Source organism: Engystomops pustulosus, chromosome 1 (assembly GCF_040894005.1).
Source record: "Engystomops pustulosus chromosome 1, aEngPut4.maternal, whole genome shotgun sequence".
In the NCBI taxonomy this organism is placed as follows: Eukaryota; Metazoa; Chordata; class Amphibia; order Anura; family Leptodactylidae; genus Engystomops; species Engystomops pustulosus.
The window spans coordinates 255,495,491-255,511,851 of NC_092411.1; the positions used below are offsets into that span (position 1 = coordinate 255,495,491).

General features: G+C 40.2%; 1 protein-coding gene across 13 annotated transcripts in view; it reads left to right on the plus strand.

Moving 5' to 3' along the window:
* APBB2 (amyloid beta precursor protein binding family B member 2) overlaps positions 1-16,361 on the plus strand; it is a 214,802-nt gene that overhangs the window by 84,552 nt on the left and 113,889 nt on the right. For 11 of the 13 annotated variants that reach the window (XR_011849821.1, XR_011849822.1, XR_011849823.1 and 8 more), the window contains one exon: positions 9,887-10,684. Coding sequence is in view for 8 of the 13 variants with exons in the window: in XM_072125080.1 (XP_071981181.1) it covers positions 9,887-10,684 (798 nt within the window). In the remaining 5 variants the exon portion in view is untranslated. Of the gene's footprint in view, positions 1-714; positions 785-9,886; positions 10,685-16,361 lie in introns of all 13 variants that reach the window. The other 2 variants (XM_072125124.1, XM_072125144.1) reach the window with 1 other exon arrangement.

The following is a 16,361-nucleotide window of genomic DNA, read 5'->3' on the forward strand; positions in this document are numbered from 1 at the left end:
TCTCTCTTCTGTGACATCACTGTGTGTATTATCCCTGTACTGTGACATCACTGTGTGTATTATCCATGTACTGTGACATCACTGTGTGTATTATCCATGTACTGTGACATCACTGTGTGTATTATCTCCCTTCTGTGACATCACTGTGTGTATTAACCTTGTAAGTGTTTTGGGATTATAGAAGAGCTACTAGTGCTATAAACTTAACTAATGTAAATGGAACTTCAAGTTATGTTTCAAACATTAAAAATTGATAAATCTGCTTGTTTTGTCTATGTTGTCATTCCTACCTCAGCCTGTGTTCTTTGACAAAATAAATATTTTAGGTAAAAGATCCTTTCTAGTTTTGTAGCAGGAAAACAACTCCCCTAAATTCTCATGTATGTTAATATAATTCTGGTATATACTATAGGAAACACATAGCCTTCTGTGTATAATTTTTGGTTATAGCTTTTTTTATTTGACTTTTTTATCATTTTTTGGCAAATTTATTCCTAAATACTAAAATATTCTTATGCGTCCATAAAGTTTTAGTAGCGCTGTATTTCGGTCATGCTCCTAGCAGTCCTGTGATCTTCTCATCCTGATGATTATTTGCCATTTGATTTACATTTGACTTCTGTTTGGTTGAATCTGTACCCTTTCACGTCTAGTTATTTGTTATAAATTAGACTCTTCCTTGTTTTTAATTTTTCCCATCATCCCTCTTTTCAGATTGCTAACTTTAACCTATATCCTGATCCATTGCTGACGCCCCTGTGACCCATGTCTGAAGTCCTCCAAGGTTAGAAATCCCTTCTGAGTATTCAGTTATGTTTCACCCAATGCTTTTCTTTTCCATTTCTTTGTTTTTCTTTGTATTTTTATTTCATTTTGAGAATTTGTGATGATTTCTTCCTTTTTTTTATGACTAATATGAAAATTCCTTACTAACAATTTTAACACCTAGAAGTGTATGAATATCTTCACTAAACTTTATGACGTAGATTTCACTCTTTTACAACCCAGTCCAGTCCCGAAATCCAACAAGTCATGAATTGGGCATTTACTTTCCACTGATTAATAAAGACCAGGCTTTGTGTAAAGGCCACAATTATTTTTTACTGTGACTTCTGTGAGATTATTACTTTTTTCCTAGCAGAATAAACATGATCCTTGTTTGTGTCCTTGTGCTACCTGTTAAATAAATGGATACTCATGAATCTGTGTTCAAGCTGTCTGAGCAGGTCCTATTCCTGCCTGTAGGTTTTTGTGTTTTTTTGCTGTCATCGGTGTGTGTGGACTTTATTCCCTGATGAAATGTGGCGCACAAAGCAACATAACCACAGATCCTTTTGAATTTGTGACACAAATTTGCCTTTTTTTTTTGTTTTGTGGAGACATGAACCCTATGGTTTCCTGGTAGTCACAATGAAAGAAATATTCATGACTGTCACCTGTAAATTTATACCTTAAGTAGGAGTAGGGGCGCACAACCTTTATTGGTCCGAGGACCCCATTGTCATGTTGATCAACTTCAAGGAAACACACACAACAACCACCACAATATAGCACAAATGTCATCTAAACACTACAAATACCACAGTGCAGCATTAAATACCACCCCAGAAACCAAAGATTGCATTTAGAAAATAACTATAGAGACCCCAGAGGAGATACATAATAAATATGGAGATTCCCTGAGCAGATGATAATAACAGGGACTCCCGAGAAAGCAATAATACTATTCGAGACCCCAGAGCAGAGAAATGCTGCTGGAGACCCCCAAAGCAGGAAAATGATACCGTTAACCCCTTGCACAGACAAATTATACTGGAGACCCCCATAGACCCCCTTAGTGCGGGCAAATACTGGACAATGTATGAATGCACCGCACCAGGACCTGGTACAGGAGTGATCCCAGGAGCAGCGGGTACATGTCGGCTGTACTGTCCTCTCCTGTAACAGGTCCTGACGCTGGCTCATTTATACATTGTCTGGACAAAGATCCTACCCGGAGAGGACCTAGGAGTCATGAGGACTGTATTCACTGCTAACCAGGCTCCTACACCAATGAGCACTTCCACCAATGATGGAAGTGATAATTGATCTGGCTGGGGATCAGGGGGCGAACTTGTGGGTTGTATGCAGCTCATGAGTTGTGGGTTTTGCACCCACTCTATCGAGGTTAGAGTGATAGAGTTTGGGGTCTTTTAATCAGGACCATCTCTCATATCAAGTACCCATACTATATCAGTATCAAGATCATCTTTCCCTGGATGACCAAAAATGTCCCTGCTTTTCTTTTGTCGTCCGTGTTATTTTTTTAATGAGTGCCATGTAATGCTTCGCTTCTCCTGTGGTGGCGCTGCACTGGAACTAAACACTTGCTAACTGGTTCCTCTACAGTTGACTGATGAGTATCCTAGTAGAATCCTTTTGATTAACTATTTTTGGGGTGAGTCTGATTAATTATTACACTATGGGGCACATATACTAAGGGATTGAATCGCGTTTTTCCGCCGGGGTTCCAGAATTTTTCCCATTTGCGCCAAATAGCCCCCGCATGTGATCGGATTGTGGCGCATCAGCGCCGGCTTTCACGCGTCAGAAATCGGGGGGCGTGGCCGTCGGAAAACCCGCGGAATTTAAAAAAAAAAATTGTGTCGCAAAAATAGCAATCACATACACCGAGACGGACTAGGTGAATTCCAGCGCAGCAGCGATACCTAGTGGACATCGGGCGCACGACCTTAGTGAATCCCGGCAGAACCCGAATCGGCGTCGGAGAACGCGCCGCTGGACCAGGGTAAGTAAATCTGCCCCTATGTGTTTTGGGATAACTCCAGGACTGGAAAAAAACCATTTTAGACCATTACAAGTTATCAATTATCCACAGAATAGAAGATGACTATGTCTGTTCCATGGGGGTCCAATGGTTTAGGCCCCCCCCCCCGATCACTAATCACTATTAACTTTTTCAGAAGCTGTTTTCAATTCAAGTTTCTTACATTTTTGGGAATACTGAAATATAAAACCATCAAACCCTCAGAGTCCAGGCTTTGATAATCTAGTCTTCTTGTAAAGAATAGAAAGATAATATGTAGCAAGTAATTCTACAAATACTTTCTCTATGGCGCGATTCTCTTTTCTTCTTTATTTCATTGAAGCATAACATTTCCCAGCAGAAATCGTGAGCGTTCAGAGAACAATCCAGTAGTTATTGTTATTTATTTTACTTTTATTATTATCTATCCGAATTGGATGAAAGACGCGGATTTATTTATCTCCCATTAATATATTTCAGGAGTTCAAGCTTAAAGCAAAAATGCTGTCAGACTATCATCCTAATATACAAGACTTACAGCCTGAATTCTTTGTATTCCCATTACCTTTGTCCCTGCTGTTTTTGTGTGCATGGCAGCTAAATACATGTGCAAAGTCACACAGAAAGCTGGTGCAGGGGCTTTAATAAATCTGGGCCACAGTTTGTTAAATGTGTCAGGCAAAATGTTTAAAAGGTTATATTAACGCAGCAATGTCATAAGTTAATTATTAAAAATTTTAAAAAAATTAATATAAAAATTCTAACTACAAAAATAACCCCTTCCCCTCTGACAATGATGGCTGTGTGCACTTGCTACAGCCCATGGCTGTAGTGCGTGCATCGTGACACCTTCTGTTCATTTCCCTATTTAGGCCACGTTTGCATTGTGTTAACATAGCATTTACATTGTGTTTACGGTATGTTTATATTGGGGCACATTTACTAAGGGCCAGACTTTGCACGTTCTTTTAGGTGTAAACTGTTTGCACAGGTATTTAAGAAGTCTCCACACCACTGATGTGTCACATGCGACCCTTTTGTGGCGCAGCTGCACTAGGCACCATGCAACATAAATTAGGCGGCGTGCAGTGCTCAGTCAGACTGTGCGCCACATTTAACCGGTTAAGGACCGGGCCCTTTTCCGTTTTTTCATTTCCATTTTTCACTCCCCACCTTCAAAAATCTATAACTTTTTTATTTTTACACGTAAAAAGCTATGTGATGGCTCGTTTTTTGCGTAACGAATTGCACTTCATAGTGATCGCATTGAATATTCCATGCCATGTACTGGGAAGCAGGAAAAAATTTCCAAATGCAGTGAAAATGGTGAAAAAACGCATTTGTGTCTATTCTTGTGGGCTTGGATATTACGGCTTTCGCTTCACGCCACAAATGACGCATCTAATTTATTCTTTGGGTCAGTACGATTACAGGGATACCAAATTTGTATAGGTTTTATAATGTTTTCATACATTTACAAAAATTAAAACCACATGAACAAAATTTTTTTTTTATCTTGCCGTCTTCTTGTGCTTATAACTTTTCCATACTTTGTTGTATGGAGATGAGGGTGGTGTCATCTTTTGCGACTTTTGATGATGTTTTCAATGATATTACTTTTAGGACTGTACGACCTTTTGATCACTTTTTATAGAATTTTAAATTTTTTTTAAATGGCAAAAAAGTGCCAGTTTTGACTTTGGACGCGATTTTCCGTTACGGGGTTAAACGCAGTGAAAAACCGTTATTATATTTTGATAGATCAGGCATTTTCGGACGCGGCGATACCTAATGTGTTTATGATTTTTACTGTTTATTTATATTTATATCAGTTCTAGGGAAAGGGGGGTGATTTGAATTTTTAGGTTTTTTTATTATAATTTTTTTTTTAACTTTTTTTTTTTAATTTTTTTTACTATTTTTCAGACTCCCTAGGGTACTTTAACCCTAGGTTGTCTGATCGATCCTACCATATACTGCCATACTACAGTATGGCAGCATATGGGGATTTTACTCCTCATACATTACAATGTGCTGATAGCACATTGTAATGAACGGGTTAACCCGCAGTAGCTTCGGGTCTTCGTGAGAATCGATGCTACCATGGCGACGGATCACCGCTCCCCGATGACGTCACGGGGAGCAGCAATCCTCGGAAAGATGGCGGCGCCCGCGCGCCACCATCTGTTTGAAGCCGCCGGCAGCTTTGCCGACGGCTATCAGCAAGAAAACACCCGGCAATATGCAGCAGAGACTTACCGGCTATGGAGAGGGCTCGGCCCGCGAGCCCTCTCCATGCATCGGAACGCGACCGGCGCCGTGAATACACGGCGGGCGGGCGCGAACCGGTTAACATGCAAAGTCTGTCGCACTCCCTATGTTAAAGGTGCACCACAAAAAAGTTGGGGAACTCTGTTGGGCTAATGCGCGGAAGCAACAGATTCATGATTTCTGGCGCACGTTCTTAATGTATCTGGCGCACTTTAAGTGCAGTTTTCCACATAATTAGTAAGTAGTAAATGTGCCCCATGTGTTTACATTTCATTTACACAGTGTTTACAGTATGTCTCTATTTAGACTGTGTTCACATTTACATTGTGTTCACATAGCTGTATTTACAAAATATGTACAGGCGGTCCCCTACTTAAGAACACCTGACTTACATACGACCCCTAGTTACAAACGGACCTCTGGATTTTGGTAATTTACTGTACTTTAGTCCTAGACTACAATAAACAGCTATAACAGTTATCACAGGTGTCTGCAATGAAGCATTAGTGTTAATTCTGGTTCTTATGACAACCCAACATTTTTAACCCCTAGGGGACACAGCCTATTTTGGCCTTAAGGACGCGGCCCCATTCTTCAAATCTGACCTGTGTCACTATAAGTGGTTATAGTTTTGGAACGCTATGAGATATCCATGGGATTTTTAGATTGTTTTCTCGTGACACATTGTACTTCAAATTAGTTTAAAAATTTGGATGATATCTTTTGTGTTTAGTTATGAAAAAAAACAAAATTTGGAAAAAATTTGGAAAAATTCTTTATTTTCAACGTTCTAAATTCTCTACTTTTGATGCAGATAGTCATAGCACCCAAATAAATTCATAACTTACATTTCCCAAATGTCTGCTTTATGTTGGCATGGTTTTTTAAGATTCCACATATTTTACTAGAATGTTATGAGGCTCAGAATTTAGGTATCATTTTTCACATTTTTTGTAAAATCACCAAAACCCGTATTTAGATGGACCTGCTCAACTTCTAATTGACACTGAGAGGCCTAAATAATAGCGAGACTCGTAAATTACCCCATTGTGGAAACTACACCCCTCAACGTATGAAAAACCACTTTTAAGAAGTTTGTTAACGCTTTACGTGTTTTATAGGGGTTAAAACAAAATGGAGGTGCAGTCTGCAAATTGTAATATTTTTTCACAATACACCCATTTTGGGTGGAAAATTAAACATTTACAATGGATTAAATAAAAAAAGGCTCCACAAAGTTTGATACCCAATTCCTCCCGAATGCACCGATACCCCATATGTGGTGGTAACCTGTTGTATGGGCGCACGGCCGGGCATAGAAGGGAAGGAGGCGCCATCCAGATCAGATTTTCTATGTCACATTGTACAGGCTATAATTTTTTTCTTTTTTTTAATGTGGACCTATAGGGGCTTATTTCTTTTGCCACATGAGATGCACTTTTCTGGTACGTAATTTAGGGGAATCTATAGGCTAATTGGTGAGATTTTATTAACTCTTTGTTGGTGGAGGAAATGAAAATCATCACTTTTCAGGAAGATTTTTATGGGGTTTTTGGTATTAATTGAAAATGATCTTTTTTATGGAGCTTTTTTTTGTTTTGTTTTTTACGGGGTTCACTTTGCGGAACTAATAACGATTCTGTTTTATTATGCAGATTGTTACGGACGCAGGGATACCAAATATGTGGGGGTTTTGTGTATTTTATTCAATTGTACTGAATAAAAACCAATTTGGAGAAAATCTTGTTCATTTTAGCATCACCATCTTTTCATATGCATAACTTTTTTATTTTTCGGCTGACAAATCTGGTTAGGGGCTTATTTTTTGCGAGAAGAGTTGTTCTTTTTAGTGGGCTTATTTTGGAGTGCATAACATTTTTTAAATTACTTTTTAGAGCATTTTTTGATAAGGTATTAATTAAAAATTATCTTTTTTCGGAACGTTTTTGCGTTTTTTTTCTACGGCGTGTACCGTGCGGGTCCAGTAACGATTCTGTTTTATTATACAGATTGTTACGGACGCGGCAATACCAAATATGCGGGGGTTTTTGTGTTTTTGTGTTTTTTATACTTTATTAAGTGTTTTTATGGGAAAGTGACATTTTAGGGGCTTATATTTTTATGTATTTATTTTTTATTTATTATAATGTGTAGTGTTAAGTGTTTTTGCATATTTTTACTTCTACATACTTGAACTTAAACCAGTGATGCTCTGATCACTGGTTTAAGTTCAATACACTGCTCTACAATACTATTTTATTGTAGAGCAGTGTAAACTGTCTGAGCAAGCTTGCGCATGCTCAGACAGTTTACAGCCAGACCCGGAAGGGGTCTGGCTGCCATGGAGACTGGGCAGCTCCGGGGCACATGCCAGTCCTCGGAGCTGCCCAGAAGTGGATCGGATCCCCCGGTAAGCGGCACGGGGGATCCGATCCACAGCGCAAACACCCTTACACGCCGCGGTCATGTTTGACCGCGGCGAGTAAGGGGTTAACACCCGCGATCGGAGCCGGCTCCGATCGCGGGTGTTAGCGCAGGCTGTCAGCTGTACTAGACAGCTGACAGCCGCTGCTTCTGGTACCGGCTCCGTTCGTGAGCCGGTGCCAGAAGCAGGACGTTATAGAACGTCCCCGTGCGCTAAGCATCTAGCGCCGGGGACGTACTATAACGTCCTGGTGCGCCTAGGGGTTAAAATACAATTGTGACAGAGACCCAAAAATTTTTGGCTGGGTTAACAATTATAAAGTATACAGTTCCGACTTACATACAAATTCAACTTAAGAACAAACCTACAGACCCTATCTTGTATGTAACCCGGGGACTGCCTGTATAGTGTATACTTATTTGATTTACATTGTGTATACAGTATGTTAAGTCTGAAAAAAATAGCATTGTATTTACGTAAACATGTTGTGAACACAAAGCTAATCAAAGATCGGTTTTTTTTTTTAGCTTCGTCTTGTGCGCCAGATTTATTATGTGTCGATGAGACAATTTAACTTCTTTTCCAGCACTCATGTCTTTTTTTGTCGCACAATTTGTGGGCAGCTTTTGAATCCTGACACTTTTCCTGCACTTGTAGTTTCCTAACACTTTTTTTTGCAAATGTTTTGGGGCAAAATTAGACCAACAAATAGCATCTTCTAAACCCCATCCTAAATGTTTGGCATCACAGTGCAAAACACCTGTAAAACCGAAGGCCAAACCCCAACACCTAAAAATGAATGACCCTCAATTTGTGAACTCGCCACTTACTAGCTGTAAGTTCTCAAAAGTGTGGTAGTCCAGCCAACTAGAACAATCAACATCTTATATGTCATCTTTATCTCTAGTATTATATCTTGTTTTGTGTGAGCAAAAATATTATTTACCAGACTGATCATAATGGATGACATAAAATTGATGTTAATGGTATCTTTAACTGAAACGCTCAACTTCCTTTAAACCTCCATCCTTCACTTTTTTAACTAAGAGTAGGAACGGTAGTGTGAATTTAGCCTAACAGTTATATGGTGCACATCCTCCACTCTTTTGTGTGTCAGGTAAGTTGCCCCTGACACTGCGGCCCCATAGCAGCTGCTAAGACTGCTACCCCTGTAGTTATTCCCAGGGGCGTAACCAGGGCCCAAGAGGTTAAGGGGGCCTTATGGTGTCACTTTCCCATATGAGAAGACTATTACTATAAACCATACATTATAGTCGGGGGCCTGGCACAGACTTTGCACTGGGGCCCTGCAGCTTCTAGTCACACCACTGGTTATACCCCTGACTCAGGGCTAAGTGGTGCCATTGCAAGTAATAGTAGTGTAACCACATAAGAATATGCACAGTTTACTACTGTTCCAGTTCCAGTGAAATAGTTAAAGGCTTAAAATTCCATCATCTTATTATAGACATAATTTCCTTTTACCTGTGGGGAGAACAGTACTTATTACTAAAAGAGCTGTAATCTGGGCTCACAAAGTGGCGGCACGCTTCCTAGAAATAGATTTTATGCGTAATTTTACTGCTACATTTTTACATGTCCATAGTGCCCGCATTGGTTACAACTTGACGCATTATATTTGAATTATTCTTTATAAATGATTTCTGTTAAATATGCTTTTACACAGCATTTATTTCATGTGATACTATTGTTTTTTTTTTTAATAAAATAAGTATATTTTTATTCTTTATTTTTATTTTTAATCACAGCAAAGAAAGAAAATGAAGTTAAAAACTATATGAGTATATATTTTCTATATTGCTTTACTCCTGGAGAATTTTTATGTTGTAAACATTTGGACAAAATGAGGAACTTCCCTATTGACCTGCTGCACTCATACAAAAGTGGCTATGGAACAGAAACAGAAACATTTCTATCACACAACCATGGACCGGTGTTTACTATAGGAAGTAAATAGTAAGCAGACAAAAAAAACCCAGTGAGGACTTGATACAGAAAGTACATATATAGTTTTTGTGATGGGTGGAGGTCCCCACAGTCGGAACTTCACCAATAAGCTTGTTGTCCCCTATACTGTAGATAGGAGATAACTTGCTAACTTGATACAAGCCCTTTAAGGCAACACATTACTGATCAGAATAATTGCCATGTAATACTGAATTTGCCCTACAGTGATCACTGCTCTATTTTTACTGACACCAAGAATAATGCTGTACTCTACACCACATTATATATGCCATATACAGAGAATATGAGTAGGACCTTGAAGGGACCTACAATGATGCGTAAGATTACAATTTTTGTTAATTAGAGCAGTATTTTAAGGTCTGGTTGTAATAACATCTCTTTATCGTTTCTTCTAGTCGACTCCAGTGTGGAAACACTCCCAATGTTTATGGCAAGCCACAGCGCTACAGACATAGTGAACAGGAATGGTCCGGTTAGTCCTCCCAACACTTTGAGCTTGCGATCCTCTCACAATGAACTGCTTAATGCCGATGTAAAACACACTGAAACAAAGGGCGACACACCACCAAAATGCCGAAAAAAATACGCACTGACCAATATTCAGGCAGCCATGGGCTTGTCTGACCCAGCAGCACAACCTCTCTTGTCGAATGGCTCTTCAAATATCAAACTGGTGAAGAATGGGGAGAACCAGTTGCGAAAAGCTGCCGAACAAGGACAACAAGACCCGAACAAGAATGTAAGTTTAGAAGATGGTGTCAACAGGATTTCAGGAAAACTAGATGACGACGATCCAGAAAGCTCTGAAATTCTTCCTCTACTTCCCAGAAGGACCAAGAGCTTCCTTAATTATTATTCCGATCTTGAAACTTCCAGAGAACTTGATCAAAGTCTATCTAATGGCCATGCAGTGAAAGAAGAGGAAAACTCCATATGGATCACTGGACAAGGTCCAGGTATTATTACCAATGGAGAAGTTCTGCTGTCCAAGCAGAATAAGACTCCAAGTCCTGAGGACAGTCTCGTGCCAACAGTGTCATCTAGTCCAGAGACTAAAAAGGACCATCCAAAGACTGGTGCGAAAACAGACTGCGCCTTGCATCGCATACAGAACTTAGCACCCAGCGATGAAGACTCAAGCTGGACGACCCTGTCCCAGGATAGTGCTTCACCAGCTACTCCTGACGAATCAGGTAAGCTGCAAAATTTGCCATTTTTGTGAGCAAAAGGTTGTGTTTATGACTCAGAAGTGGGTGTTGAATAGCTACAATGTCCCATGAGGCTCCTTCTGTCAATCAGCTGCTCTCAATGACATGATTATGGGTGCTAAGGTGTTGTTATAGTAGGTAGATGGGGACCTAGTGAAGGCCCCCAGGTCCACCACCTCCCTGCCATAGGATGATATTTCAGGCACAATAATGTAATCGCAACATGGGGGCATCGTCTATGTTTTGAGGAGATAGGGTATCTACATCATCATAGAAGACACTTCTTAACCCTAAGAGCAGTGGAACTATAGGACTTTCCAAAAATCGGCTTCTACTTCTTGGGTTTTCTACACTCCTCTGGATCAACAGTATAAAGTAATAGGCTACAGTAGAGTTTCTAAACCTAATGTTACTATGTTATATACTGCCATATGGTGTCACAGTGTAAGATCAAGTTCTTAGAAGTCAAGGATAAATAATAAAAAGATGAAATCTAAGATCACCTGAAGGAAAGAGAAGAAAAGCCCCTGCTTCTTTATGGTTATTTTGGGTTCTATAATGGATACTATAAGGGATTTCTTCGCTCCTGCAAAGGGCATGATGTGTTTTTTGGCTACTGAGGGGAAATATATAGGACATTATCTATTGTTGTTCTTTTCTTCTATTCTCCTCCATCCTTTGCTCTTGTATCCCCTCTCACTGTGACCATTCATTCATAGAAGATAATTAGGAAATGGGAGTGTAAATGGAAAAAGGGACGGTTCATCTAGTTACAATACCAGTGACCGCTGGCTGTGTTGTAATTTTTTTGGGAAGGGTGGTCCATCAAGGCTTATGGGGAGGGTTTGATTTTGGCTGGATGGATTATTAATAAGGGACTTCCATAGTGTGGACAAATATGGTGCGGTGTGCACCCCTAGGCAGATATTATATGATATATTATATTAGTAACATGGCAGTGCTATTTATCACGTATGTCTCCGGTGTGCTTAGCCAGCAGATATGAAGAGGACACAGTTTAGTAGAGCTGGAGATTATACAGGAATGCCCTGCACTTACTGTACTCATAAAACCCACAATTTATGAGCTGTTACACACGAGACATTTCCTAGGAGCCTCATAGTAAGTGAGGAGCCAGTATAAATCAGTGTTAAGCTTTTATCAAAACTTGAAGAATTTGGTATGATAGGAATTTTTTCATTCTCTGTATCGTGAAAGAACAGTTTTACCTCGGGCTCCAGAGTGATAGCGGCCAAAATAGTCCAAGGTTTTAAACAAGTGAAGACCTGCCCAGGGAGAGAAGATGGGAACAGAGGCTGAATAGTCAGATTCCCGACATGCTCCGTGCTAGAAGACTCCTGATATAATAATGTACAATATTAGAATTATCTTTCTCCTAACACATGTATGTCTCCTAAAAACCGCTAAACAGTAGTGGATTATGTTATAATATAGGCGGTTTGGGTGGTAACCTGGGTCCCAAGCCTTCTGGGGGGCTCATGGACACCCAAACCACCTACCAAATTTTATACTGAGAAAGACCTTCACCCATGAAGTCCTTGTACATCTGTTCCTGCTCTCAAACACATGTACACAAGAGCCATTTCAGGACCTTTCAAGCTTCTCCAAAGGTCCTGAAACCGCAGATTGAAACAGGCAGAGGGGACGCATCCCCCATTCCCCATGAAGCTGATTCTATAACCATATGTAGGAAATGATTCCAGACTTGTAGGGGCTATAATATTCATACAGCCCATGGAAGTCCTAATCCGCCTCTGCTCCTTACCCTACATTTATGCATCAAATATAATTCTCTGCCTATAAATCATATAAAATTAGATTCTGATCTAACTTATCTGAATAAGTAAGACATCAACCAGAAGCACAACTTTCCATCCTTCGCTTTACCCTATATCACAATCTGCTCTTTCGTTATTACGTACTGTACTTTCTTTTTGAAGTGCAGCCTTTCCTGTGTTTAAAAGAGATTGTTTGCTATTAATCCCATGATGTCTCAGCACCATCTTTGCTAGCAAAGAGTGCACAGTAATTGTCCTCTCCATCTGTATTCTTTATATCATCAGTAAATGCGAGCTCCTTATTTATAACTCTGGAATAGGAACCTGACTATAAATAGTAGCCAAACCAACCCCTTCCCCCCCAGCGGGCCTGTGTGGTACAGTCCAATCATATAGAACAGTCTTCATAGAATCCATTGTAAGAATTGTGTCACATTTACACTGGTACTAATCAACCATCACAAAGAAAAAATAAGAACTTGCATAAGGATTGGAGCAGCGACGTTTACCCTTCGCGTATACATTGAGATATTGTTGCAGATGGAGTCATAGTTGTTGTACATCAAAAAGTGCAGCAAGCTACATTTTTTCATCCTGCAGCCTCAACCTAAGCGACATATGGTCTCAGTGTAGGCAATGGACGTCTATGCGGAGCGGATGTAGCATATTGCATCTCTCCTCGTAGCCCCGCCGAGCGCATACGTCGCTTGGCAAGAGAGGGGGACCTGGTGATGTCACTAGTCTATATTAGGACAGTGACATCACTGGGGGAACACCCCACTCATTGTCAGCAGACAGTCCCCGATTGCGTTAAGGGGGGGGGGTGGAGGGAATGGGGTCCCCCAGGCAACGTATCCCACTGTATAGGCATAAAGTGGGATACGTCTGTGCCATACGTTGTGAGGACACATAGGAATCCTCCTGGCGTGTCCTTACAACGTATGGCAAATAACGAGGTATGAACCCAGCCAAAGTATCATGCACTTACAGTATCATGCAATATGTTATGTAGTATATATATAGTATGTAACAGCCATTTAATATCTGGGAAAGGTACAACCTTTGGTATCAAAACATATCTCCATCTATAGTGAAGCTACACATGTAAATCTCATGTATAGTAATTTGGATATCGCCGGTGTAGCTCGAGGCTCTTCAAAACCGTCTATAACAACATATTTCGAATGTCTGTCTTTGTTCTCGTCTGCGGCATGAAAGTTTTCCCCCGGTCAGCGTGCCAGGCGGGCTCTTGGCGTTTCTCTTAATGATATATTATAAGAAAGGGAGGGACTATGAGATGAGAGCAGCACTCTCGCTAATAGGAGACATCCACTAAATCAATTGAGTCCAGTGCTGCAATGCACCTTCAGCGAGAGGAAGGGTAGAAGCTCCGTCTGATACTTTATTTCCATTGCTGCCCCCTCGGAATGTGTTAATAACTTTCCGTACACATTTACATAAAGAATAATCAGCAGAGTGTGTAAGACGGTGTGCCCCGCACCACTCACTGTTCATTAACATAGGACTATTGCATTCTGCAGGCAGAGATGTTAATGTAGCACTCCGATTGATGATCACTTACTCACAGCTTAGAATTAATAAACAGAATCCGTTAGGAAATACATCACTGTCTCCGGGAAATCAATGAAGAAGTGATGTGTTTGCACACGGGGCTATCATTTCTTTATTGCTCCTGTAGCCGCTGTCTGCCTCTATCCTGAGATCAACATGTGGCGTCTGCAAAGACTCCTTATTGTTGGAAAAGGTAACAAACTCCCCTTCATTTGCATCCTGCAAGTCCTCCTTCTCTCCGAAATAACCATACGCCTTAACTACAATTAGGGAATCGCTCATCGCACCTCCGTGCTCTTACCAATCCGACTTTTTGGATTTACTGTTCTTCATGGATGGAAAGAATGAAGCTCATAGGAACTACTTGTCCTGTAGCTAACACAGGATGCTGATAGCAGGACAGCTAGGATACCTCCAAAGACAGGAATCTTGTAAGTAGCATCAAACTTCTTCTGTATATAAAGGTTATGTATCGTGGCTTATATGAAAGGTAATGCAGCAGTGTGTGTGACTGTATGCGGCACCAGTTTGCTGACTGGAAAGCTGAATATCGATCCGTGATAAAGTTAATGCCGCTGGGTAGAAATTGTATTCTTGTAGAGATTCTAAGCAATGTTACATTGCTATAAAATTTTTGTACTGTCTGAAAGTTTTAGATTTTGCACAGTGTTTTATGTAGTTTTAGTATAGTGTTCTGTAAAACATTTGGATACAGTCATTGCTTTGCTGCGTTACTCAGATTATACAGAGTATTTTTACACAGGATTTGTATTATCCATAACTTATAACTCAATTTCTTATGTGTTATACCTTTAAGAACATCTAAACGTACAACTGAGAATGTATATCAACTGGACATAGACTTTTGGTGATGTTGGTACATAATCTTTGTGGACATGTAATTGTATTTTATCTATTTGACACCCAGTAGTTTTTAATACTCCAACACCTACAGAACAGGAGCTACCGCTTGCAATGGTTCGGTCAGACTTGTAAATGTGGCAGAGAAGTAAAGGAGGTGATTTATTGGTGCGTAATGGGGACACAACAATGTTATATTTGTCTTTTTTTTGCTATTAGAAGTATTCAATCTTGTGGCATGGTCTTAATAATCAATACACACCATAGAAACTCTTACAAAGCCCATTACAGATTGCCCCAGTCTCTATTTTAATGGGAAACTTGCACAAGGATGGGGTCTCCAAGGTGCAATTTCCACAATGAATGGTGTAAAAGACACACTTGAGTCATTAAAATGTAGTAGAGGAGAGAGCCTGGGGGTTAGGAGCGTATTGGAGTCAAGTAGGGCCTGAAAGGAGCCTTACATTTTAGATTTGGTATAAGGCCTCATTTCTATGTATGTCTATAGTCTTATCCCCTTACTGTGACCCATTGACGATGTAGTGTTAGAGTGGTGTTCTTGCCTAAAGCAGGACATACCTCATATTCGAGTCTAACCTACAGCTATAGCTCATGAAACTCCTATATAGATATACCATACTGATCTGGTGCATGTACTTGAGACAATTAAGCTACTGCCAGAACCTCTGTTGGCTGCTTACTTCCATCAAATATGCCTGATTCTGTTTTCTTAGGATGTTTACCATTGGTAAAGTTGGGAGACTCCCACACATATAAGAAGTTGGCTGGTTCTGCTATAATCAGCTTGTTTAGCCAATGTCTATATGGCCACTGTGAGGGTGAGGATTTAGACACAGATTTTTTCCAATGGAAAATCTGTGTCAAGATCCAGCTAGCATTGATTACTGCAGGAGTAGTTACTTATGTGTTAAAATCCACCTGGGAAAACCCAATATGCAGATTTGGACACGATAGTCCATGTCAAACATTGCTGTGTGAACTGAAACTGGAAATAAAGGGATATTCCCACAAAGACAAAATTCTTAAATATACTCAGGGTAACAAAATAACACATTCTCTAATTCAATGTTATAAACTGAAATGCAGAATTTTCCAGATATAATCCAAACTGTCGCTGGATCCGACCATAAACATGTGACTATGGTCAGCAGATTCCTCTGGCATGAATAGGAGGAGGATGCAGAGAGCACTACAGACAGAGGCACTTCCTGTCCAGCAGAGCAGAGGAGACAGCAGCTGCTCTACAGGCAAGATAAGCTCCTGATCTCAAGGGAGGGGGGAGCATAGCAGCGCTGACTGTATGTTTTATTGATTAGGTGAGATAGCAAGGCTGAGTGTGTCATTGTGTCTTATATCCAACTCATGGCTCTGATCTGTCTCATCTCTCTTTCTATGTGTCAGATACTAGT